At 33.9% G+C, this 27,576-nt stretch overlaps 2 protein-coding genes across 6 annotated transcripts in view; one reads left to right on the top strand and one right to left on the bottom strand.

Annotated features, from left to right (window-relative positions):
* Positions 1 to 24,926, bottom strand: part of stau (double-stranded RNA-binding protein Staufen) — a 96,585-nt gene extending 71,659 nt beyond the window's left edge. For 4 of the 5 annotated variants that reach the window (XM_069816019.1, XM_069816026.1, XM_069816034.1 and 1 more), the window contains exons 1-4: positions 24,749 to 24,926; positions 24,524 to 24,610; positions 20,019 to 20,131; positions 10,423 to 10,560 (exon numbers count right to left, since the gene is read on the bottom strand). In XM_069816019.1, the coding sequence (XP_069672120.1) occupies positions 10,423 to 10,560; positions 20,019 to 20,131; positions 24,524 to 24,579 (307 nt within the window). In that variant the 5' untranslated portion in view covers positions 24,580 to 24,610; positions 24,749 to 24,926. The remainder of the gene's footprint in view (positions 1 to 10,422; positions 10,561 to 20,018; positions 20,132 to 24,523; positions 24,611 to 24,748) is intronic. The other variant, XM_069816053.1, reaches the window with a different exon arrangement.
* Positions 1 to 27,576, top strand: part of LOC138692833 (hemolymph lipopolysaccharide-binding protein-like) — a 558,083-nt gene that overhangs the window by 268,697 nt on the left and 261,810 nt on the right. The window lies entirely within an intron of this gene.

Below are 27,576 nucleotides of genomic sequence, written 5' to 3'. Positions count from 1 at the left end.
AATCAAACATGACCAACATGAATGCTAATAAATAAGCACAAAATCAAAAACATATTCATGTCAATGGCTGATGTCACATTACTGATACCTGCATGTAAATGAGGTATAAAATCATAGCAAAGTTGGTTGGTTTGTGTCCAACGGCCACGTTTGGGATCATTTAACCCATTTTGTTTCTGTTTCCCAGTACAGTGCACTCAGATTTTTCTTTTATTGCATCTCTTTGTTCAATCTGGTGAGTTGCAAATATGTTCTTTCACTGTGGATGATCCTGATGAATTCCACAATGTGCACAAAGGTGTGCTACCAGTCAGTTATGTCCTGTGTTGAGCTGGAAGTTTGCCACAGCTTTTCTGGGTTTTTTCTGTTTGTTTTCCAGTGTTTATTTATTTCTGCCCATTTCTTAATGTGTGATTTCTGACTGACTTTATGGAATAGTTCTACGTCTCATTTAGCTTTGATTTTGTTAGCTAGTGTTTGGATACTTAGGGTTTGATTTTGACAATACAGGCTTGTATTCATTTTTGATAGTTTATCAATGCTATCATCCCCATTTATGTTAACATGTGATGGTATCTAATGTGTGTATTATGTGACCATGCAACCACAACAAAGAATAATTTGGAAATATAAAGAATTCATTAAGTAACAGATAGGGTTTGGAATTGAACGGGTTACATCAGCTGATGACGTATGTTAGGAGAAAATCTACAAACTATTAGGAAAAACACGGGAATCTTACTTGAAGCAAGTAATGAGATAGGTTTGGAAGTAAATCCCGAGAAGACAAAGTATATGATTATGTCTAGTGACCAGAACATTGTACGAAATGAAAATATAAAAATCGGAAATTTATCCTTTGAAGAGGTGGAAAAATTCAAGTATCTTGGAGTAACAGTAACAAATAAATTACATTCGGAAGGAAACTAAAAACAGAATAAATATGGAAAATGCCTGTTATTATTCGGTTGAGAAGCTTTTGTTATCCAGTCTGCTCTCAAAGAAGCTGAAAGCTAGAATTTATAAAAGTTATATTACAGGTTGTTCTGTATGGTTGTGAAACTTGGACTCTCACTTTGAGAGAGGAACAGAGGTTAAGGGTATTCGAGAATAAGATGCTTAGGAAAATATTTGGGGCTAAGAGGGATGAATTTACAGGATGGCATTATTACTAAATGTAACTATTGCCTTAATATGTTCTATTTTAATTCTTGTTTCATCTAAGTGTTTACAATTCATTTGTATTTGTTGCATATTATTACAAACATTCAATATGTACTAATTTAAATATTGTGAAATTGTGTCTGAAGATGGTGGGCTAAAGCAAGGAGATGCACTATCACCTTTACTTTTTAACTTTGCTCTAGAGTATGTCATTAGGAAAGTCCAGGATAACAGAGAGGGTTTGGAATTGAATGGGTTACTCAGCTGCTTGTCTATGCGGATGACGTGAATATGTTAGGAGAAAATCCACAAATGATTAGGGAAAACACGAGGATTTTACTGGAAGCAAGTAAAGAAATAGGTTTGGAAGTAAATCCTGAAAAGACAAAGTATATGATTATGTCTCGTGACGGAAATATTGTGTGAAATGGCAATATCAAAATTGGAAATTTATTTTTCAAAGAGGTGGAGAAGTTCAAATATCTTGGAGCAACAGTAACAAATATAAATGATACTCGGAAGGAAATTAAACACAGAATAAATATGGGAAATGCCTGTTATTATTCGGTTGAGAAGCTTTTATCATCCAGTCTGCTGTCAAAAAATCTGAAAGTTAGAATTTATAAAACAATTATATTACCGGTTGTTCTTTATGGTTGTGAAACTTGGACTCTCACGTTGAGAGAGGAACATAGGTTAAGGGTGTTTGAGAATAAGGTTCTCAGGAAAATATTTGGGGCTAAGAGGGATGAAGTTACAGGAGAATGGAGAAAATTACACAACACAGAACTGCACGCATTGTATTCTTCACCTGACATAATTAGGAACATTAAATCCAGACGTTTGAGATGGGCAGGGCATGTAGTACGTATGGGCGAATCCAGAAATGCATATAGAGTGTTAGTTGGAAGCCCGGAGGGAAAGAGACCTTTAGGGAGGCCGAGACATAGATGGGAAGATAATATAAAAATGGATTTGAGGGAGGTGGGATATGATGATAGAGAATGGATTAATCTTGCTCAGGATAGGGACCAATGGCGGGCTTATGTGAGGGCGGCAATGAACCTCCGGGTTCCTCAAAAGCCAGTAAGTAAGTAAGTGTCTGAAGATGCCATGTGGCGAAAATGTTCGCAATATATGAAATGTAATACAAAAACAAATTATTATATGTCATAACATTTGTTTATAAAAACTCTGATAAGTCATTTGGACGGAAATATATATTTAATTAATCAAGTATTGAAACATTTAGTTATGCAGCTCTGAAACTCAATTTCACATATTCTAATGTTTTATTTGCTTACACTGATAATTATTATTGCAAAAACATATTCCTTCCTTATCAACCGGCAGTACATTGTGAATAAGTAACACAATTCATTCAGAATGCAGCAGAGCACAATAAATCACCAGATTTCCAAGCATTTGTCCATTGTTTGTGTACAGAAATAGTTCTTCTTTCTTTCAAATTCAACTTATTCAACCTGTTTTAAACCACCACTGGTAACTTCAAGAAAAATGATCTTTGAAAGGGGTTGTCACTTAATAGAAAGAGACTTGTTTTTCTTTACACAAATAATGAGTTAATCTACTACAAGTATATAAAATAAAATAACTAAGAATTTTTGTTAATTATAAAAAGTTGTGTACAGAACTTTATTAAAATTTTATTCCCTAACTCATTACCTCTGCTTTATAAAATCATAAACTGAACTCTATATCATTTTATTACATTTTTTTACATTATTTCATTTTCTAAACTACCCTTCAATATATTAAAAAGTCCATTTATATGTTCTTCAGTTGCACAGTCTTTCAATGGAATTATATTTGGTTATAATTTTTTCCTCCGATTTCAAAACTGAATTGGTCTGAGTTTTGCCACATTTAAATGTTTCCGCCCATTTTCTTTCAGGTAAACTACTTTCACTTTCGCAAATAATTCTGACTTGATCTTCCAACGATATTTTTTTTTTATTTTATTGGGTTATTTTACGATGCTGTATCAACATCTAGGTTATTTAGCGTCTGAATGATATGAAGATGATAATGCCGGTGAAATGAGTCCGGGGTCCAGCACCGAAAGTTACCCAGCATTTGCTCGTATTGGGTTGAGGGAATACCCCAGAAAAAACCTCAACCAGGTAACTTCCCTGACCGGGATTCGAACCCGGGCCACCTGGTTTCGCAGCCAGACGCGCTGACCGCTACTCCACAGGTGTGGACTCCAACGATAATACACTTCTCATTTTACTGAGCATGTTTTTACTCTTAACAACTTTACACAATGCTACAAGAAATGAAACTGTTAAACAAGGGAGCAAATCATCGTCGTTCCTGCAATAACTCCTATGTGACATATTTATCGATTTTTTCTATTAAATAACTGAAATAGTAATACAGCAAATAATAAAATCTCCTACGCCTATATGTACTCATATTTCTTCATTTCGATAATGTAATTCACAGTCTCCTATGTACGGCTACCATAGGATGAATAAATGTGCTTTTTCTTCCTGCTGAAAAATTTTATATTTTACACATAGGAGTTATTGGAGGAACAACGACGAAATACAGTACAGGTAGTCAGTGGTCAACTCCTGAAGGCCGTATGCAATGAATATAACCCTCAACAATAATCTCTTTCTCGCTAGAAATTGTCACATTCCTTTGAGGATTGTTAACAAATAGTTAACACTGTGAAATTTCAATTTAACCTTTGAAGCTACATTTTAACCTAATCAAGTTCTCGGAATTTATTTAACGCATTAAACTACTGCATTGTGAAATTATAATACTGTACTTTAATTCTGAAATCTGGTCTCTTAAGTAAAATTAAAAAAATGGCAATTCAATGAATGGTCCGTGATCAGAGAGGTAAAAAAAAATGCATCTGTTGTATATCTGTTGTAAAAAAAATCAGTCTCTAAGAAGGGTGATCTTGATAGAAGTGATCATTGAGAGAGGTTTCACTGTATACCAATGTACCATCTCTTTTCTATAATTAACATAGAACAATGCTCTTCATCAGTGGGAAATTCTAAAGCTACAATGATTCTAAGGACAACTTTATGTTTAGTGTTATTAATAATTGATGACTTGACTACTGAGAACATTTCACTATGTCCATGTTAGATATGATACTACTGGGTGTTCAGTTCAAAGTGTGTCATGGCTCGCTGTATGCCGTCATGTGGTTAGTCAATGAGCCTAGAGAATTCAATCTTCCTACACTTCTGCAGAGGTGTATTACTTATGTGCCAGAGACGTTGCCTAGCAAGTACGGTGATCATACAGAAGAGTACTTACCAATACGTACGGTAACGCCGGTAGTGACAGGAATGTGAACTGTTTCGAAACATGTACTGAGGTGAGTTTTTTCTTACTGTCGGGATATGGGGAGAGGGTTAAGACGATTACTTACGTATTTGTTGACATTAACTTCGACTGTCAACATGGACACGGAGCATTTGATTTGTGTTGTGGAATGTTGCCGTACGCAACTGATGATAACAAATACCCTGCATACGACTTGCTCGCACAAAACACAGTTCGAAAGAGGTTATGGTAGCACACAGACCATACAGACCACCATCTGTTGTTATGACGTTCAAGTTATACCGTACACGTTCTCAAGTTTAGATTGAAAGCCTTGATTAATAGGCAACTTCTCTGACACAAAAGCTGAAACTCACTTCAAATCGTTGACTCATCAACAGTGACGTCATAACACACTTTGAAATGAACACCCAGTAGATAATGTACGCCAATTAACCAGCCTATGATTACAGTAAATAAAAGAAATTCTTATAATTGTGGCTATATATTGTAAGAAGAAAGTTGTTCTACAAATATACCAAATATATAAACTAAGGAAAGAACTACAGTAAACTCTTTTTACCAGTAAGAGAAAATGTCAAACTTATTTGGGTACAGATCCCTTACAGATATTTCAGAAATTTAAATTGCAACATAACAATTTCCTGGCCATATACTTTCTTGCTATAAGGCAGGTTAACCTCATTCCGATTTCCTTGCCTTACATTGACATTAGAATTATTAATTTCGTTTGTAAACAATAAAGTGAAGTTTCTTTAGCAATTCAGCTCTCTTATCTTGAGATTATTTTAACATGAACAACAAATCAGCAATTAACAGTCATCATCCTGATTTACTTTCTGCTACTAGGAAAAGTTATTATATTTTATGGAACTTTGTGAAAATGGTAATATGTGTAGATAACTGAACTCCCAAGTCAGATGAAACAATCAATATGATATATTACTTCAGTTGAATTTGGTGACGAACTTCGTACTGGTAAGCTGCAGGAAATAGGAAGTACTTCAGAAATCCTTGTTGCAAACTATTTCAATGGAAGAAAAATATTTCTTCAAAATGAGACATTTCCACACACTCAGTGTACTGTAGAAGTTTCTATTCTTACGTTATTTAAACTACACAGCTATCACAAATTAAAAAATTGGAACACAATGAACATAGAAAATATGTAACTCAGATTCATTACTGCTAAAGGAAAAAGCATAAATGCTGTGATCACTTTCTCAATCTGTCTGGAACTCCGAAACTTCAATATACAAATAATAGAATGACATATACAACTGATTATATGTAACTGAGGTTAACATATTGCTACAGATATTTTACTCAAATTAACTAACACAATGTAGTAATAAGAAAACATACGATGTCACTTTCCTCCTTCTTGAAGTCCACACCAACTGTGGTTAAACTCAACTCATGATTGTTGCTAGTGATCAGCGTGCTTGTATCAAGCAGATGTTACTTGAAATCCTTGCAAACAGGAAGTGACACATGATCCTTAATTTATTAATTGTGCCTATTGTTTGTTGCCACGTGGTGAAACTATTTCAAGACATTTACTAATTACAATCAGGTACTGATTCTTTTACTAGTTATGTCACAAGCAACCAAATTTAACAAACACATAGCATATGAAAATACAGAGTGGCACACGAAATATATCACCATTTGTCTCATTTTTACATTTCCTACTGACAAAATTGTTATAAACTATGTACAAATTCAATCACAAAGGCCTGAAAAATTGTTTTTAAGGGAAGACTCCACTGAAAATCACGAAAATTTTTCAAATTTTTTTAGCTATTTCACTTATTCAGAATTTATATTTTCATACCCAAATGGATTCAGCTCAATTCTGATTACAAATACTCGTATGTTTACACTTTTTAAATTAAGGCTGGAAAGGGGCGTGGAATTTAAAGAGCTGTCAAAATTGTTTTTCATCGAAGAATTCTTTTTTAAAATTTCTGATTACAAATCTAGTAACTTTTTGTTGGCTCCCTGAAGTTACTAGGTGAATGTAGCGGAGGAGAATATCAATTTACATAAATATTCATTTTATTTTCAAATCTATTTTTCTGTGTTCGTTTTTGTTGATTCAACACCAACTTTCTTATGCCAAATATTAATCAATCGGGATGAAATTTTTACTCCAAGTATTTATGTAAATTAATATTCTCCTCCGCTACATTCATCTAGTAACTTCAGGGAGCCAACAAAAAGTTAGTAAATTTGTAATCAGAAATTTTAAAAAAGAATTCTTCGATGAAAAACAATTTTGACAGATCTTTAAATTCTACGCCCCCTTTCAGCCTTAATTTAAAAAGTGTAAACATACGAGTATTTGTAATCAGAATTGAGCTGAATCCATTTGGGGTATGAAAATATAAATTCTGAATAAGTGAAAAAGCTAAAAAAAACTTGGAAAAATTTTCATGATTTTCAGTGGAGTCTTCCCTTAACAAATAACATGTTGAATCTGACTTCTATTTCATCTCACAATCTCTTAATGATATATCCCTGACTTATGGCACAGATCTTAAGGTGAATTGTGCTGCATAATTGTATGAATTTGGTTCTGATTTGCACTACATTTTCTACTCTTGTATGATACTCCTCCTTCAAGTAACTTGGAGAAATAAATGACACAGATTGACATCTCAGCTGCTACATCCTGCCACATTTCATGACGTTATGGAAATCTATTTGGGATTATGTGCAGATCAAACACTTCGTGCAGAAAACAACAAACAACACTGGTAGTATGTGGATGTTCTCCATTCAGCATGAATCATTGTCTATGAATAAGTAAATGAGTTGCCAGGAAATTTTCGCATATCCTGATACCTCTCAATGTTCATAGTGGCATTGAAGAACATTGATCCAAAGCTTCCATGGCTCGAAATGGCAACCAACATTTCCTTGTAACAAATTCATCTCGCAACTCTTGGCAACAGTGAGCAGTATCTGAATTTGCTCACTGGGGATGAATTTGTTCCAGGGAAATGTGGATCGTCATTTCGAGCCATGGAAGCATTGAATCAATTTTCTTCAATGCCACTATGAACATTGAGAGGTATCAGGATATGCGAAAATTTCCTGGCAACTCATTTACTTATTCATAGACAATGATTCATGCTGAATGGAGAACATCCACATACTACCAGTGTTGTTTGTTGTTTTCTGCACGAAGTGTTTGACCTGCACATAATCCCAAATAGATTTCCATAACGTCATGAAATGTGGCAGGATGTAGCAGCTGAGATGTCAATCTGTGTCATTTATTTCTCCAAGTTACTTGAAGGAGGAGTTGTATTTTACAAGAGTAGAAAATGTAGTGCAAATCAGAACCAAATTCATACAGCTGTGCAGCACAATTCACCTTAAGATTTGTGCCATAAGTCAGGGATATATCATTAAGAGATTGTGAGATGAAATAGAAGTCACATTGAACATGTTATTTGTTAAAAACAATTTTTCAGGCCTTTGTGATTGAATTTGTACATAATTTATAACAATTTTGTCAGTAGGAAATGTAAAAATGAAACAAATGGTGATATATTTCGTGTGCCACTTTGTATTTTCATATGCTATGTGTCTGTTAAATTTGGTTGTTTGTGACATAACTAGTAAAAGAATCAGTACCTGATTGTAATTAGTAAATGTCTTGAAATAGTTTCACTACGTGGCAACAAACAATAGGTACAATTAATAAATTAAGGATCATGTGTCACTTCCTGTTTGCAAGGATTTCAAGTAAACATCTGCTTGATACAAGCACGCTGATCACAAGCAACAATCATGAGTTGAGTTTAACCACAGTTGGTGTGGGCTTCAAGGAGGAGGAAAGTGACATTGTATGTTTTCTTATTACTACATTCTGTTAGTTAATTTGAGTAAAATATCTGTAGCAATATGTTAACCTCAGTTACATATAACCAGTTGTATATGTCATTCTATTATTTGTATATTGAAGTTTCGGAGTTCCAGACAGATTGAGAAAGTGATCATAGCATTTATGCTTTTTTCCTTTAGCAGTAATGAATCTGACTTACATATTTCCTATGTTCATTGTGTTCCAATTTTTTAATTTGTCACAGCTGTGTAGTTTAAATAACGTAAGAATAGAAACTTCTACAGTACACTGAGTGTGTGGAAATGTCTCATTTTGAAGAAATATTTTTCTTCCACTGAAATAGTTTGCAACAAGGATTTCTGAAGTAATTACTTTCTATTTCCCGCAACTTACCTGTACAAAGTTCGTCACCAAATTCAACTGAAGTAATATAATATTATATTGATTGTTTCATCTGACTTGGAAGTTCAGTTATCTACACATATTACCATTTTCACAAATTTCCATAAAATATAATAACTTTTCCTAGTAGCAGAAAGTAAGTCAGAATGGTGTTACTTAATGGTGATCAGTTGTTCATCAATGTCAAGATAACAGAACTAAATTACTGAAACTTCACTTTATTGTTTACAAATGAAAGTGATAATTGTCAGTATAAGGCAACGAAGTAAGAATTAAGTCTGATCAGCTTTGAAATATTTACATGAGAATGACGTTTGACCAGCCTTGTAAAATGTATATAAACAGGGAAATGGGGAGACGTAAGTTTTTTCTCCCCCCCCCCCCCCACAAGAGAGATTCAAGTTGTGTGCAAGAAACTTTGATTTTATGAGCATTAAAAGTGTCTACAAGAAGTGACCTAACCGAAAATGGTATATGAAAATGAAATCTTTAATACTATTAGTAAATAAAGTCATGGCCTTAACTCTGCCAGGTTAAATAAACTATTATTATTATTATTATTATTATTATTATTATTATTATTATTATTATTATTATTATTATTATTATTATTATTTTAAAAGATGAATGAGAAATTAGCTTCAGGAATAAAACATTAAAAAAAATATATATATATATGAAAACATAAATACACAATACATGGAACTCAAATCAATAAACACACAGTAATTAAATAAGGAAATGGAAAAGAATTAAAGAAGCGAAAATATGGGAAGACAAAGAACTCTGGAAAAAGATTTGTTTGGAAATGATTCACAGCAGTTAAAGAAGATCTTTGAATTATGACAATGCTATGAGTAATAGTGATGGGAAAACATGCGAGACAACTGGCAACAGAAACTCAAGAATAACACTGGACTTAGATTTAAAATGGCTCATGAACACTGTATGACACTGCTTCTTTTAGCAAGTCATTTAATGACTCTGTATCAATTATTAGATCATTTAGAGTCCAGTGGTGAAGTAAGATGGTATTTGCAGGAATTAGAATGAGGATTCACCTAGAAAGCCCAAGTGCATAGAACCATATCAGGTCTGACTCTTGAAAAGTCAAAACACCAAGGGTCGGTGGAACAACAGACAAGAATGAAGATGGGCTATTGAAATATGTGATAAACATTGAAACAACCGATTTATTACTATTTTATTATTATTATTATTATTATTATTATTATTATTATTATTATTATTATTATTAATGGTAGTGGTGGTGATTTCTAGTGCCACCAGATATGGACAGTCAACATAAGATCTTCCTGGAATTCTGTTGAAGCTAACAAAAGAAATCAGCAACCAAAAAAGCTTTGAAGTTTTGACATCTTACATATTATCATCCATCCATTTATTTCCCATAATTTTCATCTATTTTACAACTAGACCTACTATACTAAACCTGTAAATTTAAGACGAGTACATATATGAAAAATAAGTTTCAAGCAAGTATTAAGTAGGCTATTTAGGAGTAAGACTGCTAAATTAAAACCCAAGAATATAGTAATCCCTCTTAACACTAAGAAGGAAACACAAGATGCTATAACACAACAAAGTAAGGCAGTATGCTTTGATTATGCATGCAGTAAAATTAACACATCCAGTACCTTCTATGCATCCATAAGGACCAAATAAAGAATCCAGATCATCAACCGTGTACACATTTCCAAGTGCCACAGCAGGCATAAGGAGGGCTATTAATAGGGCCACCAATAATGATGGCCATACATGCATTCTGCCCCTACCTGGTAGGAAGAGCAAACAAAAGCAAAATGAAACTAAGGGTTTATTATTACTAGACCTATGGTCACGTGCATCATCATCGGTTAAAAATGTAGTAACCATGGGTTGTGAAACCACAGTTAAAAAGTAACTACGGTTAAAGTGTAATTTCTGTGTACCATTCATAATAACCGGTTAGTTAAACATGGTTAGCTGACACCTCATTTAACCAGGGTAAAGTCTGTGATGGTACACTGTTTCTACAAAATGACGGAAGGAAAGCATCCATACCTCTGCAAAGATGATAGTCAATGTCTAAAAACAACTGTGCTTACTCTGTTTTACATCAAAACGAATGTATCCTATATTTTCGCGTTTCATTTGTTTACCTTTGGGCGTTGTTTTGTTTACAGGATGCATTTCTTTGTTTTTCAGTGATATTAGGTTAGAATCGTACAAAATGTAAAATTAAAAGCGAAAATGATTATATCTCAATGTGAGTCTGAAGTATTGATAAATGTCATTACTAGATTTAAAAATGAGAAATCCTTAATATGTTATATATATAAACGAGATGGAATATCAATAAAGAAAACGGATGAAGATTAGTAGGAATGTTTATATAATCCAGAGTCTCAATTATATCAGCGAAGTATGCAATATCCTAAGATCCATACATAACCTCTCTTTGTTTAGTCTGCAACATAATAGGGAAAGAGATACTCGAGTTATCCTCATTCAAATATTGAAAATATAAGTTGCACAGAATCATAACATAAACAGTCGATTCATGGGAGAAATAGAACAGTTTGTGGGTTATTCCGAATGATCCATTTGTTGCAGCAGAAATGACATGATAGATTTTGATAAACTAAATGCTTTCTGAACTTTTCTGTCATTTAATTCCTCATAAGAATTCTCTTTCCACTAATAAAAATTCACGCTCACCATCATCCCTATCCAAGTACAATATTAATAGTCTTCAAAATAATCAGTTGTACATCTAGCAGCCATTTTGTTTTACTAGGCCTGCTATCACTGGCTTATCTCCTTTAATAACTCTATTATGATCAGTTAGAGATTACCGTGGTTAACCTCCTGTTTACGTCCTAACAGAGGTCGATGCACTTTAAAAATGCTTAACCAGGGGTTAGGTGGTAATTTTAACTGGTTACACTAACCGATGTTGATGCATGTGGCCATTAGGATTTTAAGGCATCATAAAAATGCATGTTCAGGTGCCTAAAACAGGCACTAAAATATAAAAAATAAGCTAGTAAAATAATAAAATATATAATTAAAATATTATAACAGGCGTGAAAATTTTGTTTTTCCTTCTATTCAGAAACACGGTACTCGAATTTAAACAGTTAAATAAAAACAAACCACTGGATCAAAACATTTATTTATATTGAAATATTAAAATATTTAAACAAACGCTAATGAACACAGGTCATGGAATCAAAAAATTAAAATGCTTTCATTCAAAATTTGCTTTGGAATAGGAAACCATAATCTTCTCCAAATTGTTCATGCCAAACTATGTTTTTTGTTCATCACTATGATTTTGTTAACCGAGAAAGAATGCTCTACACATATACAGAGATTAGGGAAGCATGATTAAACTTCCTTTCCTTACATTTTTCATTTCAATTTCATTAGGAACATTTTCACTTTCCCCATCCATGACTTGACTCACATGCCTCAGCACTGAAAAATTTAGATTTTCTTCAATACATTATCTAGGTGAATCGTGTAATGAACATAGCTGACAACACCCTTATGTTACAATTTAAGAAGTTGCAAAACATCTTATACTCGACCATATTTCTAACTTGAAATTATTCATAAGTATTCATGTTATTCTTATCTGACTGGGGAGCGGAACTGACCTTGTGCAATATCTCGTAAATTGTGAGATGTGCGCAGACGCGAAAGTATTGATTTTTTCCGAGAAACAAATGTCATTGACCTTGCTATAATCTAGAGAGTAAAATAAACATTAATCTTGATATAACCTTGAAATTGATTTAAACAAATTGAATTTATTTGAATATTATTTACAATTAACGCTAATTATTATAGTAACAGAGCATAACCTTCTGCGACAGTATTGGATTTCAAGCTTCTGTGATGTTACGCTAGTTGTCTTTCGATTGCATATCCGAGAATAATCGATACTTGCGCTTTCATATTGCTACAATGGTGTTTTCTGATTGGTGGAACACCTAAACTTTAATGAATAGGTGTACTTTAATGAGGTCCATTAAAGGGCTGCTACCAGGTGTATAATTACTACATTTCGGCACGGTTGAGCATAAAACATCTTTTTATATTGATTTTTAAGCTGAACTAAAGGGAGGGACTACTAATCAATTAGCAATGGTCAGCTTGGTGTCATCTACACTTTCACAAGCCATGTCTTGGCCTAGTCCTACTGTAGATTACAGAATGAGGGGAGAAATTACTACTAATTTTTTTTTTAATTACTGTGTTTACAGTTTTATTGTGAAGGTAAGAAGTGAATTTCTGCTCATCTCAGTTAATTTGTTTATTTTTTTAAGTTACTGTTTCAGCTATGAGAATTAAATGTAAGTACATGTAAGAAATGATGCCAATCTTTAGTGAATTTATTATTCAAATATCACTGTCAAAATTTCTAGATCGAAGTTTTATCATTTCTGAGCCTTTGTTGAAACATTTGAATATTCACACATTCATTTTATATGGATTGAAATTATATGGTCAACTTTAACATTATAAAACAGACACGCGAAAACCATCATTTTAACCTATACATCAGATAGCACAGTTGAATGTAATCTCTTTGCTTGCTAAAATAGTGATATATAAATAAGGATGTGATTTTCTGGTACTAACGAAATATGTGAAATTTTTGCAAACTTAATTGTATTCGCAAAAAACACAAATCTCACACAGAAATCTAGATAATGAATGACATTTAACTTCGAAATATTGCGAAATCTAATGATTTTAACAAAATAGCCTCGTAATCACGAAATTAGTACTAAAAAATATGCCCCCCCCCCACTAAATACTCGCGAAAATAGACAATCCTTTCAAATGAAGTAAAAACTCGAATTTGTCTGTCTTTTAAAGCTTTGCATCAGCTGTAAACGATGATCCTACAATGTTTCTGCAGAGATTGAAGAGACTGCATATTAGTTCTAATTTACAGGTCTCTGAATCAGACAAGCAAGGATCATAACAGTTTTTCTTCAACATATCTTCGAGTGCTGCTGTTTTCTGTCTCAAACACTGATAATGAAAGAAGATTTTCGACATATAAAGATATTAGGTTCACGGGCTCACTTGTCATGTTCAAATGTTGAAGCTATTCTCAGCCTTTATATTCAAGAGCAAATTAGTACTCTAAACCAGTGTAAGATTTGCTACTCGGGAACAGTTTTAACTCTTTTGTGTACTGAATAACATGAATGTTTACTTAATTGCAGATATGGATGAGTAGGGTGACCATATATACCATTATTTTCCATTATGTGCCGGATCCCTGTCGTTTTAGTAAAAAATATTACTTTTGTCCCATTTTTTTATAAGAACTTTTAAAATTAAAATATGCTTAAATATTAGCCAATCATAACTTAAAATCAATATTCCTTTATCTGATGGAATGGTGCAGATTTTGTTAATGAATGAAAAATGTCTAGATTTTCAGAATTTTTATAATGTAGTAGAGTTTATTCTCTCTTTGCCAGGTAATACATCACTCATAGAAAGAAAATTTTATAATGAAAATTATATGGTCGAAGGAGAAATTCTGATTACCGGTAAGCATTGAAGCAATGACAGCTATGCTAAGTGTAAGAAAAAAATTGTGAGTGTGATAGGTTGTATGACAAGATACTGAAAGACCGAAATTTGTTATGTAAAGTAAGATCATCTGAAAAATACTCAAGATATGATTGTGGTGAAATGCAGCCCATCCCTCTCCCCACACCTTCTACATCAAGCGTCCACGCCTGTGGAGTAACAGTTAGCACGTCTAGCCGCGAAACCAGGTGGCCCGGGTTCGATTCCCGGTTGGGACAAGTTACCTGGTTGAGGTTTTTTCTGGGGTTTTCCCTCAATCCAATATGAGCAAATGCTGGGTAACTTACGGTGTTGGACCCCGGACTCATTTCACCGGCATTATCACCTTCATCTCATTCAGACGCTAAATAACTAAAGCTGTTGATAAAGCGTCGTAAAATAACCTACTAAAAAAAAATTCTACATCAAGCTGAAGATTTTGTGTTTTTTCTGTCAAGATTACCCATTGCAAGTTCAAGTCAAAATAATGAATTCTACAATATCTTTAATTCTAAAGTAATAATGAAAGGAAATGTTATCAATATTTATATTTAATCCACTTGGATAATTTGATCCTGTTTGATGTAAGTCTTAGAAACATTTTATCAGACGAAACATTTTTAATGACTTTCTTTAAGAACATAATCTGTCACTTTCTGTCCCTTTTTGTCTCAAGAAATTATGATCAGCCTATGAATGAGGTATTAAATATGTAAAAACCTAATTTAAAAGTATAATATGAAGTGTCTAAATGAAATTCTGTCAACTCGCAGATCTCCTCTACTTAAAAATAAAGTTGGTTACTGCTAATATTTAAAAAATAAAGCTAACTCTACATGTATAAAAAATCTACCCATTAGTTTAAAAATTATTAAAAAAAAACACAGGTAACTTAAATGACAAAAACAAAATTGTTTGGTATGGTCTTCGAGATTTTGAAAACTAGCTATGTTAAACTATCAAAATTCATTTTCGATGGTATGTGTATATTTTGTATAAATATTAGAAGTCAGTGAACTGAATTCTTGACACTAAAAGCTCTCAAGCTAATAAAGCATGCAAGCATAACATATAATAATAAAATGCCTTCTGCAAGCAATGGTTTTGTGATTAATTTATAGATAAAACATTGTCATGGACTTATAAAATTAGCTGTTTCAAACAAACAGATGTGTACATTTTCAACATAAGCTAAAAAGAAATTAAAATTCAGAAGAACCCCCATTATCTGTCACAATGAATGGGAGGAAAGCAACAGTTAACCGAAAGATACAGACAATTCACATAGCATGCAATTGTATTAAGAGTTCGGTTCTCAATACTTTTGGTACCTCAATATTCTTGACACTTGGAAATATCGAGAATGAAGGACACTTTTCTGAAAAGGACTCGATACTTCCTTCTTTCTTCATTTCCATTGCTGTGATGGATTAGAATTCCACTATATTAAAGTTCGTGGTATCATTTAGTATATCCATATAGCATTTCTGTGTTTTATAGAAATATGTTATCTTTTCCACTATTCAAGTATGCTTTACAAACTAGAGAACGGCATAATATGAATATATGAAAAATATTTCAATGCTAAAATATCTTGGGACAGATTTACATTATTTACAAAAGAATCTTTCAATAGTTTCATCTATATTTAATATGCTATCAAATAAAATACAAAAAATCTGTTTAAGTAAACAGTTTTTCAGCATGAAATTCTTATCTGAATGCAAAAACTAGATAAGACGATTTCTTTTTGCACGATTGTGGTTTTTTTTTTTGTATCTACAGCTATTGTTGTTAGGCCTTGGAAGTTAGAATTCTCACACAGAAACTTGTTGCTAGGGAAACCATTCTTCATAACATAAAATTATACTGAAATAGACCCATTGCAGTGCACTTATTGTTACTTAGTTACCATTACAGTACAGTTTTGCAAAGGCTTTGAAATAATATTGGTCTAAATTTTCAATGTAAAATATATTGTATTTGCAATTTTAAAAATAAGATCGTGCTCTGCTAGTTTTTCAAACTTTTCCTCGATTTTGTAAATAGCACTTCCCAACCTTGCATCACAATATTATTATTACACTGAACCAAAAAAAAAAAGTTCGTACATTGGCTAGACTTAACACTGGTTACAGTACAACATGAGTAACTTTTCTATATTTTGTGGTGAAAGATTACACCTTCTGTCAGTTAACATCGTTTAATATTTTGTATGATATAAAACCCATGAAGTTGCAAAAGGAGCACAAATTTATGAAATATGAAAACTTTACCAAATTTTATAATTATTTTTTGGCATTAATTACATTCTACATATTGTGAATCATGAAAATCCTTGCTCCTTACAGTTAGCAGGAATGGTTTAGTACATGAAATTTCATATTTTGCCTGTCTCTACTTATAACCATAGACAGAAGTTCGTGTCAAAACAGTAAATTTCAGTTGAGTACAATGAGGAGTATGAAAGTCACCCACTTCTAGCTCTGCTCCTGCTCACTACAGACGATATATAGTTCACATAAACAATGCATAGTATCATTCTGTGGAGCTGTGTACAGTCATAAATAGTTTGAAGAATATTGTTAATTTATATTAATATTTTTAAGTTCTGAACGAAGTGAGCTATTCTGTTATTGTATTATTTACGTAATGCTAATATTATGCACGGTTCCAAAAAAAAAAAACTCATCTGTTATTAAATAATTATGCAACGTTTATTTTTCCCAGATTATTCTTCGTTAAATGTTGACATATCATGCTGCTATGCATTCGGTTGCGTTACAGTCCAAGTTCAACATCGGAATTACAATACAAACTTCCTATCTGTCATTGCAATAGAAATGAAATTTTTTTTTTTCAAACAATTATGGGTTTAATATTATGTGCCACATACGAGATACACTATTAGATTCACAAAGTTGTTGTTCACCTGATGATAGTAAGATATACTTACTTACTAGCTTTTTCCATCTATGTCCCGGCCTCCCTAAAGGTCTTTTTCTCTCCGGCCTCCCAACTAACACTCTATATGCATTTCTGGATTCGCCCATAAGTGCTACATGCCCTGCCCATCTCAAACGTCTGGATTTAATGTTCCTAATTATTTCAGGTGAAGAATACAATGTGTGCAATTCTGCGTTGTGTAACTTTCTCCATTCTCCTGTAACTTCATCCCTCTTAGCCCCAAATATTTTCCTAAGCACCTTATTCTCAAACACCCATTCCGTGGCTTATTTGAAGGATTCGTAACAAGCTATTTTTTATGGTGATGGGTTGTTAGCCCTTCACCCAACCCCCAAGCTGGAGGACCACCCCTCATCGGCTGTCCGCGACTGCTCATTCAATATATTCACAGCTACCCTCCATTTCTGGAGGCCGTCTCCTCGATAAGATATACTGCATCATATTTCAGATTTGCTCCAGTAACGTCTTGTGACGTAGAACGAATATTTCTTTTGATAAAATGTAAATGTTCATTGTTATTTGTTATAATGAGGCTAAAATCATAATTGTATACTTTGTATGTCATTTTTAGATGGGTAAATTATTTTAGTTTGGGAGTTATGAAGTTTATAATTACAAATTACTGTTTTCTTATATTATTCGTTTATTATTCTCTTGTTCCAAGGCTGTGGACGATTGGAACACATGTTTGATTACCACCCGGCTGTACATGTTTGTTTTTCTGGTTCACTGACATTGAGAGATGTGCTATTACATTTCATTCGGTAGAGATACAGTCCAAGCTCATACAACTTATCAGTTTTCTAGCTCTGCTTATAACAGTTGGCTGTAAAATAATCCTCATCCCAGATAAATAAAAAATTTCAACAGCTCCAGTTGTGGAATTGGGAAATCCCTGAACAGCAGTGGATGAGAGGAATTTCTAGGGAGCTAAGACATATTGTCATTGTCTACTCAGAATGGTTTCCTGCCAGATACTACGAACACATCAGAAAGAAGTAGTCTGAGTCGATAGACAGGGAATGGGTGGTTCATCCAGTCTGCTGGAACATTTCTGTAGCTTAACCAACCAGAATGAAGAATGATATCAATTCTTTTCTCTTTCGATAACGTCATCACGAAAATCAAGAAATTTATTATAGGAAAGCTTCAAATAATCACAACAATGCATTGAAACTGTCATAGGTTAACCAAACAGTAAAGCAGGAAAAGTTAATTACTAAATTGTATAAAAATACCTTAGTACTGTACCATGTTACAAAATATCTGTAGATGCAGTAACTAATGTTTGTGTCATTATGACAGTTATCTTTAAACAACTTGAAAACGATTAGAGATATTTCAAAACAGATTGCACCATTGATTTTTCCAGAAAATTTCACATGATTTGAGTACCTACATGACTCCCTTTCCATTTAAAATTTCAAAGTTGCATTCAAAATGGCGGTTTTTGAGTTATCTGAGGGCTATAATCTTTTCGCTATAAGAAAAATCCTAATGTAAACAATAGCACGTGACTGAAGTGAGGCTTCATTGGCCGCTGTTTGGCGCCATAGATTCTCAATACGTGTTCCCACCTACTGTTGTACATTCTGTTTCATGTTAAACATTTCCCGTTATTCGTCAAGTAGGCCTAACCTCACTACTATGCATTTGTTTGCTTAGGAAACATTTACTTTATAATTACTGTAATTAAATTATTTTTAAGTCTTATGTCTTCACAATGGACAGTTGAGGATACAGAAGCCATACTTCAGTACCACGTGCTTACGTGAACAACTACGAGCTCAAGTGACGCCAGCTTGTTACAAGAACAGACTACCTCGGTATTACTGTTGGTATTCATCCGCATTCACAGTACATAACAAAATATAAAAGTAGCTTTTCTTTTCTTTTACATAGCGTTTTACACATGAGTGAAGTTAAATGTTTCATCGTATTTAACTAGAATTCAATTTTTTATTTTCAAATAATACAAGATTATGATTTCCAAATACGGACTATATTTTCCTGCGTCATGTGAGTGTTTCGACTGGGAGCCACTCACGGGTATGACAGCAACGTGCTTGTGTTTACATTAGGATTTTTCTTACAGCGAAAACAGTATAGAATCGAATGTATCACTGGTAGAGCATTTGGTCTTACAAATACTGGTAAAACCTATAGTAATCGAAAATCAAGCACATGGAAAATATTTATATGGTTCCAGACTTCTGATTCACCCTGTATTGTATACTACACTAGAATTAGAGGAAACAACTAACTGAGAAAACCCAACACACTGCCACTAAAAAGTAACCTCATGGCTCGGTAACAATACCAGTAACTTAAGTATGACTTCCTATCTATGTGTGGACTAGAGTAATTAATTATCCGAACAAAGAATATTCGTATCTTGAATGTTAAATGAAAACTTAAAAGATAAAAGAACTGCAGTTTATATAAACAGACACAGCACATAGTTTAACAAAACATAAGATTTCCGACACAGAGATAGACCTAATTACAGGTGAGTGTCAAGACATAGCAATTTGTACAGATGATAAAATACTTATATACAATTGTAGTAAGACATGAACAAGACCTCCAGCCTACAACTGCCACAAATTACGTCCAACATGTGATCTGTACGCTACTCTAAAACACAGCATTCAAATGACAGCAAAAATGTTAACTGACTTACCAGGGCCGCTTGCCTGCGGTTGCATACCCATTAAAATGGGTTGTCGCTGTTGCGGCTGTTGTGGCGGTGGGGGCTGCTGTTGCTGTTGAATTCGCATGGGGACTTGCCCCAACCTACAAATGTAAAGACAGCAATAAATCATAACTTGAATGAAATTTTACATACTAATTTGTAATTTTGTGGTAATGGTCGCAGAATTAATATGGGAAATGCGTGTTATTATTCGGTTGAGAAGCTTTTGTCATCTAGTCTGCTGTCAAAAAATCTGAAAGTTAGAATTTATAAAACAGTTGTATTACGGGTTGTTCTGTATGGTTGTGAAACTTGGACTCTCACTTTGAGAAAGGAACAGAGATTAAGGGTATTTGAGAATAAGGTTCTTAGGAAAATATTTGGAGCTAAGAGGGATGAAGTTACAGGAGAATGGAGAAAGTTACACAACGCAGAGCTGCACGCATTGTATTCTTCACCTGACATAATTAGGGACATTAAATCCAGATGTTTGAGATGGGCAGGGGATGTAGCATGTATGGGCGAATCCAGAAATGCATATAAAGTTTAGTTGGGAGGCCGGCAGGAAAAAGACCTTTGGGGAGGCTGAGACGTAGATGGGAAGATAATATTACAATGGATTTGAGGGAAGTGGGATATGATGGTAGAGATTGGATTAATCTTGCACAGGATAGGGATCAATGGCGGGCTTATGTGAGGGCGGCAATGAACCTCCGGGTTCCTTAAAAGCCAGTAAGTAAGTGGTAATGGTCTGTGATTTTTTTTTTCAGATTTTTTTATGCATCCACTTTTTAATTTGTTTAATTTAGAAAACAAAAAATCATGCATTACTATGCATATGTACCTTTTTTACGGAAACTGGTTAATGAAACAACCTGAAATTTTGTGTGTTTAATAAGAGAACAAAAATATAACATATTATGCAGAGACTTTTCCATATTCCTCTCCTTTTATTTTTTATAAACTTTTTAATTTTGATTAAAAAAAATTGGACTACAAATCAGTCTCCCGTGTACTATAAAAAATAAAACTGAGCATAGGCTTATTTCACATTCTTTTGCAAGATAAACTGAATCTACTCAATAAAAGCTAGCATTCAAAGTTTCATCCAATTACCTCAAAAGGTTCCTGAGAAAATGGCACATTAAATATTGAAAAATGCAAGTTATAGGAAAGTTTCTATCTGATGCCTTTCCAATTCACTGTGGTCTAAAGCAAGGAGATGCACTATCACCTTTACTTTTCAACTTTACTCTAGAATATGCCATTAGGAAAGTCCAGGAAAACAGAGAGGGTTAGGAATTGAATGGGTTACATCAGTTGCTTGTTTAAGCAGATGACGTGAATATGTTAAGAGAAAATCTACAAACTATTAGGAAAACACGGGAATTTTACTATAAGCAAGTGAGGAGATGCTTTGGAAGTAAACCTCGAAAAAGAACGGTATATGATTATGTTTCGTGATCAGAACATAGGACGAAATGGAAATATAAAAATTGGAAATTTACCCACTGAAAAGGTAGAAAAATTCAAGTACCTTGGAGCAACAGTAATAAATATAAATGACATTCAAGAGGAATTTAAACGCAGAATAAATATGAGAAATGCCTGTTATTATTCGATTCAGAAGCTTTTGTCATCCATTCTGCTCTCAAAAAAGCTGAAAGTTAGAATTTATAAAACAGTTATATTAATGGTTGTTCTGTATTATTGTGAAACTGGGACTCTCACTTTGAGAGAGGAACAGAGGCTAAGAGTGTTTGAGAATATAGTGCTTAGGAAAATATTTGGAGCTAAGAGGGATGAAGTTACAGGAGAATGGAGAAACTTACACAAACACAGAACTGCACGCATTGTATTCTTCACCTAACATAGTTAGGAACATTAAATCCAGATGCTTGAGATGGGCAAGGCATGTAGCACGTATAGGTGAATCCAGAAATGCATATAGTGTCACTTGGAAGATCTGAGAGAAAAAGACCTTTGGGGAGGCCGAGAATTAGATGGGAGGATAATATTAAAATAGGAGGTGGGAAATGATGGTAGGAACTGGATTAATCTTGCTCAGGATAGGGATTGATGACGGGCTTATGTAAGGGTGACAATGAACCTCTGGATTATTTAAAGGCTATTTGTAAGTAAATAAGTTAAGGAAAATGCGGACAAAGTTAAACATTGTTTTCAGTACCTTAAACTCCTAAGAAGTCTTAAAATTGTCCATACTTATAATCAGGGCCGAATTTGGCTATCAAATTTTAAGGGAAGGTTCTTGGAACTATGTACTATTAACGAGACAATAAAATTTGTGATTTTTGACCATTTTGACCAATATCATACCTGAACACAAGCAATCTGAAAGAATCTGAACACATTCATGCCACTTAGAATTGCAATCAGGTAGGCTTAGGATGGCCTTATTGTTATAAGTAAATAAGTGAATAGGCTTGCCAACTTTAGTCAGTAAAAAACTAGCTCGTGTGCGTGTGTATGTAAAGATATTTATGTGCAATAAACAGCGAACAATTTTTTTTTTCAGCTAACATTTCAACGATTCCATATGTAATTGTCGAAATAGTTGTTATACGAAAATTTTAAAAAGAATCTCTTTTAACACGTTTCCTGTAATTACTACACAAATATCTTTCACTCCATCACTCAATATCGCATATTGTGTTTTATATGCCGGCAAAGTGAATAAAGTTAGCTACTGGTAGAGTTTAATATTACAGGAAATTAAAAATCTTTTTAAGAGCTGAACAATAACTAGAAATACATATTTCCATAGGTTACATATAAAGTTGATTCATAACACACCTTTGTTCCTAATCTACACTCTACAAACCAGTTGGAAATTAACATTTCATCAAGACGATATGTAGCACAATGTGAAAATCATAATATTTTTTACTTGGTTATTTAACGACGCTGGGTGAATGTAGAGTATCCAATGCCCACTGAACGAATATTTCACTTTTATCACTGCCAATGTTGCGCTATAATCGTATATGCAAGGTAGGTTATAACAAAAACCTAAACTAACCAAACCTAACCTGTCAAAGAAGCAACAAGTTATACTAAATATGTATAAAATTGGCCTATGTCTCTACTACTAGGTTATTTTAGCGTCAATGGAATTGGTGATAGCGAGATGGTATTTGACGAGACGAGACCGAAGATTCGCCATTGATTACCTGACATTCGCCTTAAGGTTGGGGAAATCTCGGAAAAAAACTCAACCAGCGGAAATTGAACTCACACTCAAGTGCAAATCCGGATTGGCAGGCAAACGCGCTACCGTCAGAGCTCAGCCGGCGGTTTATAAATAATTACGTTTTAGGCTTTCCAGGAAAAGATAAATGAAATTACAGAAATTAGAACGGTGTTCATGAAATGTTATTTTACCTTCCAATATAACAAAATTAAAATTGCAAATAATAATAATAATGATAATAATAATAATAGGGCTACTTACTACCATTTTAAATGTAAACAAAACTTTCAAAAGAAAAACACTTTCACATACGACATTAACTGCACTATCTACACTTGACTTAGTAATCCGAAGAGAATTCAAATAGTTGTAAATGAATCACGATGTTTTCATTTCTTGACTCCGATTCAGTTAATAACACTGTATACAAACATAATCCTACCGTGCACAGTCTACGTGCTTGGTTAATAGATCCTACTGGACATGTGTTTAGTTTGTCAGTGACTGATAAGACCTTATAATTTAAAATACGTGCTACAGTACCATACACTATAAAAGTAAAGTGTTCAGGATCTTCCAAAACCAAAATAAAACCCAGATTCCAATATTACAGAAGAGTTCTTACGAAATTTAACACGTTTTCATCTGCGTCACAGATTCAAAAAAGAGCCGCAACGTTTTCTATTATTCATAACTACAACCTCCTCACTCTACTAGGAAATTCATGTGAATCATATAGTAGTTTATAGCCTACTGAACCAACCAATCTTATCAATGGCCCACTTCAATGTAGAACTACTCTCAAATGCAATCGATCGTGGAATTTTATTACACTTGCACTGAAATTTAAATAAATATTATAAATGCATCTACATATTAATTTTAAATAGCATTCTTACGAGAACTTACACGTTTCAGATAGACAACAGTCATAATGAACTACAGGTATTAAACGTACATTAACGGTTAAAAATGTTATCGTAATATCGTATACGGCGTGAAATAATGCGAACAGTATCCCGTAGTACAAACAAACTTTACTCGTACAAAAAATAAAGGATACGAGTAATAATTCAATGCCTATATATTGGGGCTGTGTATTATTAAATTTAAACTTGAAGCCGGAAGCATTTCTTTAAAATTACTATCTTATATAGTATATTACTCGTCTAGTCAATTAGAAATTCCCTACAGGTTAGTTTGGTGACATTTGATGCATATCTCACACGAAGTTCTAAAGTAGGCCTACACGTACTCTACACTAAAAAAAAGTCGTACAAACCTCGCATCTCTATGCTGGTTAGCCGGCATCGCCACTGAATGTTGGTGATGCAACATTGCGTATGATTTTATTTGCAGTAGGTGATAACTGGAAAGAAACAAAATACATTAAAGCCATTAATAGAATCCACTTCATAACTTGGGCGGCACCTAACAGCGTATGCAATAGTATAGACCGGTTGATTCATCCAGATGGATAGAAGTAATTATATTGTATTATACGCACCTATTCACGTCTCTATTTCACTTCAACCTTCTTAATAACGTTATTTTTGTGGTTGAGATGAAAAAGATGGTTTTCTGGCGTACTTTAAAACCTTTTAAATCATTGGCAAACAGTAAAGAAAAGTCAAGACTAACATGCGGCCATGTTGGTCTTCTCCCAGTGAAGTGCAGTTTCAGAATTTGCCATCAGAGGTCTGATATTGTTAACGATCAATGTTGCCATAGAAACTGATGTTGTTGCAGGATTGCCAGATGCGCTTATTTTTAAAGACTATATCCAGGATTATTGGTTTATTTAATATTCATAACTCGGTATACTTTTTAATGATAAAATGACGATATAATTAGCCCTTTAATAGTTTCATCGATGAAACTGACTCAAAATAGAAGTAACTGAAGTAAAACTTGAAGTGTGTAATCATGTTTTGGAGCGTAAGGATTACATACACACTATGCTACTCTTAACAAAAGGATATAAAAATTCGGGGAATCCCATTTTATGAGTAACTGTAATTTTTAATGCGTAGAATATTCAAAGGAGTTAACTTCTTTTTTTTATGTATAAACGTAGCGGTTTAAAATTACTACAGTATATATTGTAAATCCAATAAACAGTTTAATATAACATTTACTTGCCGCTACAGGTAGGCCTACAATGTTTTCGTAATGAGTGGGCGTACACCGTACAGTATCATTCGGCCGCATCTGGCGTTAGCATGTTGGACTCTCATCCAGGCGCTCCGTGTTCGATGCCCGATAAGGTGGTAATGGAATTTGTGGGAGATAAAGCAGACTTTATAGAGGGATTTTCTCTGGGTACCGGTACTTCCATTTCCCTCTATCATTCCACCTTCCCCTCATATCATCGAGTCGGCCTGGATAACGTAGTCGGTATAGCGCTGGCCTTCTGTGCTCGAGGTTGCGGGTTCGATCCCAGCCCAGGACAATGGCATTTAAATGTGCTTAAATTCGACACGTTCGTGTCAGTAGATTTACTGGCATATAAAAGAACTGCGGGACAAAATTCCGGCACACCGGCGTCGCTGATATAACTTCAACAATTGCGAGCGTCGTTAAACCATAATTAATAAATAATCTATCATCGATAATACTTACAAAAAGGCTGGGGTAAAGTCTTGGGAGTATTCCGGGTTTCCAATGTTGATATAGTTAAGACTTGGGTGTTCTGGGCCCTGGAACTTATCAGGTTCTCGTTTGTGAATGGAACCGAACTCTGCCAGGGCTGAAGTGGGATACCCACTGTCAGCATCGGATTCACTCATGCTGTCGAACTTCGACGTTCATGACATGTATAGGGCGCCAGTGAGCCAATAGAAGCCTAACAAAAGGATCAGTCCCAAATCCGCCCTGGAAAAGTCAAGCCAAGACAGTATCCTATAAGTTTACTGTGGGCATTTTTGTTCTGTGTGTGCTCATTGCACTATTGTAATGCTGTTGGATGTAGATAATTTTTATCGTAAACTCAAACAATGAAGACACTTTTATAATGTTACGTTTGTTAGAATCCTGCCAAATGTTGCAGTAGACCTACCGATATTGACAAAGATGAATCACAATGAGGGTCACTGATCAATTGAGATGGTGCATCATTAATCTCAATTGATTTCATTGCTTCTTGGCCTTCATTTCGTAACAAATTTAGTTGCGAGCTAATGCAAACGATTTCTATCATGATCGTTGCAATAAACAAATGTTCCAGATTTAGACTGAGTAACATGGTAATCTGTATCTCCATCCAAAACTATCCATTCACCAACATACTGATCACAACTCTTTCAGCTCACGAAATTTGATAATTAATAGTAACAATTAACTTCTCTCTTACATTCTTCTAAGTACTCTATCATACTTTGTTAATTCTTTTTTTTCCATATTCGTTTGTCCTTTTTTCTTGTGGGTTCGTCATATTGTCCATGTTATTTTCTTGAGCCTTGAAAGCAGTGGCGGCTCCTGCATATTTCTTAAGAGGAGAAAAGAAGTTAACAGCACGAAATGACACCTTGAATGAAACAAGCTACAAATTAGCTTACATGGATACATGTAAGACCAGGTAGTGTTGGGGTTGATCTTTCCTTCTTTATAGCAATAATCTGTTCTTGTAAACTGAGTTTCCTAAATTGTCCAAAATATATTATGTTTTCACTTCCATTCATTGTTGAATAATTGCGCAAATTAACAATTACAAGGAAATTCACAACCTCGTAGCATTTTTCGAGCACACTACAGCATCACACGTGTTGGAAGAGACTAGCTACTAACTCGTAACCGGAACCGTTTTACAGAAATGGGAATGGGAAATAATCTGAGGAAAGCGAGAACACTGCACCCACTCACGTGGTCTGTGTTGCCACATGTACATTTTACAAGTTCAGTATCACATGCTTTTAAAGAATGTCAGTTCTTGTAAAGTCATACTATCATTATTGTTCAAAGCTGCCAGTGGCCGATTAATTTTTTATGTTAAAAATTATGTAGTTTGGAGTACCTACTTTCAGTTTCAAATATATTTGTACAAAACTGACAACTTGGCTGTTGCCCTGTCTAGTAAACAATGAATAGAAGTGAATTTCAGGGGTCAACTACGTAGAACTACTTCCTCTTTGTTTTACATAAACCCGACTTTAACTTTCAAATATCCACGAAAGTCTCAAACCATGAATAGTAGCGTATATAAAGTGCAATGTATAATATTTTTTATTTATAATTAAAAAAAGGTTTACATGGTGTCTTTCATAGCGTTGTGTTAAAACTGTTTTTGTTGTGTCTCCTCCTAGATGTGTTATAGTCCGGTTGAATGTAACATCATTA

This window comes from Periplaneta americana, chromosome 2 (assembly GCF_040183065.1).
Source record: "Periplaneta americana isolate PAMFEO1 chromosome 2, P.americana_PAMFEO1_priV1, whole genome shotgun sequence".
Taxonomy (NCBI): Eukaryota; Metazoa; Arthropoda; class Insecta; order Blattodea; family Blattidae; genus Periplaneta; species Periplaneta americana.
The sequence above is the reverse complement of the archived record's forward strand: the minus strand, read 5'-3'. Positions and strand labels throughout refer to the sequence as shown.